We start from the raw sequence: 2539 nt of genomic DNA, 5'->3' as shown, positions 1-2539 counted from the left end.
TGTAAACCAAAAAAATCTGAATGAACAAAGAATCAGCAAAAACCTGTTGCAATGCATCTCTTGTTAAAAATGGTTATCACTAGAGAGAACTTTTAGAATTGTCATAGTAGTCTACAGTATTTAAAATTTCAATTATTATAGTGCAATTTGCTACATTGAAGTAAAGAGATGTGGCAAACAATGGAGACAGTCATAACCCCAGGTTCAAATGGATCATGGATTTCCCAACGTTGATCATTGACTCCATTAGTTGCCTTGAGACTCTGAAAGCTATTGACCAAATTTATTCAACTACCTTATGAATGTTAGCAGTTCCAGAATGAAATACCGCGCAACTGAGCATCCAAAAATTTATTTTTAATTTAAGCCCTAGGTTCCCTCAAATCTATTCAAAACCCTTGAATCATCGTCCCATTTTGAAAGTTGGCACAACAAAATTTAATGAAAGCTTTAATGGAAAATGTTGCGAATGTTTTCTAAAACATCAATTAAGACAACAAAATAAAATAAATAAAAAACTACAGTAATTGTTGGAACTTGGAAAAAAGTGTGATACATTCAATGCATGTGTTCTGAGTTTACCCCAAAATGCCTATCTATAAAATAGCATTCCAATTTGACAATTACTATTTAGGGGAGGCACCAGCTAAGCTGCTTACTCTTCTGAGACGACTGTATGTGAAAGCATTTGCAAATAGAGAAACTCTTTCTCAATACATGCTACATAATCTTTTGTATATCCTTACAGATTCCGACTTGCCAAATAAAAATTTGGTATTTTAATTCGCATGGTGAAGAGCAAGGCTCCAAGAGTTTCAGGATGACCCACTTACAGAAATTAGTAAAAACAATAAGGTAAAAAGCTTTGAATGAGAATGGAGCAAATCTAAAACGAAAATTTAAACAAAACCTTGCTAAGTTTCCATGTTGAATTCCTCATTGATTCTTGATGATGCTGCTCCAGGGCTGGTGTGAGCTAAATCAATTCCCATTCCCTCACCTCCAAGTTGCTTGTAATTAGTGTTTTGTTCATCCATCAAGCTGTGTACCATCCACTGAAGCTCAGCAGAGGCTTGCAACTCTTGAATAGTTTGTGATCCATATGAAGAACCCATATTACCATGGTAATGTTCAGGACAAGGGCAAAATACAGTGCAGCAGGGTGTCCAGTGGCCTGAGTGGACATGATGATCAGAGATAAAAGGGAGGTTCTTTCTTGTCACTACATGAGTGGCTGCATTCTCAACTAGAATTCTGTCATCCATGCCCATGCCAGCTATCTCCACCTTATCTTTGTTTGAAGTTGAACTGTAGTTACTGCCAAAGGCCAAGGAATTAGCAGTATGCTGAGAATGAGGCTGAGGGTCCTTCACAGCTGTGAAAATGATGGGATTTCCCTTAGCATGATAATCAATGGCAGAAGTTGCTCCAAAATGGTTCTTGTAGCACTGCTGCTCTTCTAGGCTTAGGTAGGGCTGGACATGAGCTGCTGTTAAGCTTAAACTCTCTTGGCTCTGGTAGGGCATGGACAACAACAGATTGTGATTGTGATTGTGATTGTGATTGTGATACATCATCATGTGGGAGTTTGAAGGATGATATAATAATGGCTTCCTATCAGCATGATCCATTATATCATTTCCAGCATGACAAGTCTTATGCTCCTGTTGCCTTGTAAGAAAATTTATTCTGCTCTGTACAGCTTCCAGCTTGACGTCTATATACTCCAATAAATCTCTGAGCTTTTCCACACCCAGATCGTTCAGACAGTTATCCCAACAAGGATAGAGGATGTCCATCTCAAGATCTTTGCTCTCCTTCCTTGTCAAATTCAATTCAGACCTGAGTTTCTTAATCCTCTGTTCTAGGAAAGTGGAGTTATCAAGTTTCTTCTTATCTTGCTCTTCCTTAGACAGCCTTCTGTATCTGTCAATGACCTCTAAAGCTTTGGATATATCAGGCCATACATCAGGAGATGATGATGATGTGTGTTGGTCTGTGTGAGAGTGAGGCCCATAGCATACCATGCAAGCATCCACTCCACACAGAATACTCAGCTCCTCAATCTTCTTTCTCAATCCTCTCTTCCTCTTTATAAATGATACGTTCCTTGAAGTGTCTTTGGGGATCCATTTTATGGGAATCTTTGCTCGACCCATTTGCAATTGCTTCTGCTTCTGCTTCTGCAAAACGAAAAACACATTCAGCACATGCTTTGATTAAAACACCAAATCAATAATTACACCAAGCATCCATTACAGACCTTTCTTTCCTTGCAAACCTGAGATGGCATAATGAAATGTATTCCAGGAAGATTGAAAATTTCTCCCTTTTCTTCAAAATCAATCCGCATTCTTAGTTGGAAGGAACTCTGTGAAATTCTGTCCTATAATTCTGCTGTTTCTGAAATGGAACTCAAGTTTGCCATTGCTTTTTCCACTTTTTCTAGCTTTTTAAAATAGAAACAGAGAATTTTAAAAGCAATGTATATCTATAATATTGGGTACTTGTTTTTATTTTATTCAATAATAATTGCTTA

General features: G+C 37.7%; 1 protein-coding gene across 1 annotated transcript; it reads right to left on the bottom strand.

Moving 5' to 3' along the window:
- Window positions 1-627: 627 nt before the first annotated feature.
- On the bottom strand, window positions 628-2159 carry LOC131067494 (agamous-like MADS-box protein AGL17). Its single transcript, XM_058002515.1, has one exon. It carries the CDS (start codon window positions 2157-2159, stop codon window positions 915-917), a length of 1245 nt encoding a protein of 414 aa, XP_057858498.1. The 3' UTR covers window positions 628-914.
- Window positions 2160-2539: the final 380 nt, after the last annotated feature.

The sequence above is a fragment of the Cryptomeria japonica genome, chromosome 10 (assembly GCF_030272615.1).
Source record: "Cryptomeria japonica chromosome 10, Sugi_1.0, whole genome shotgun sequence".
NCBI lineage: Eukaryota > Viridiplantae > Streptophyta > Pinopsida > Cupressales > Cupressaceae > Cryptomeria > Cryptomeria japonica.
Note: the sequence above shows the minus strand (reverse complement) of the source record. Positions and strands in the feature narration are given on the sequence as shown.

Excerpts from the sequence above, each read along its gene's own strand:
- LOC131067494 (XM_058002515.1), bottom strand. The coding sequence starts at position 2,159 with ATGGGTCGAGCAAAGATTCCCATAAAATGGATCCCCAAAGACACTTCA.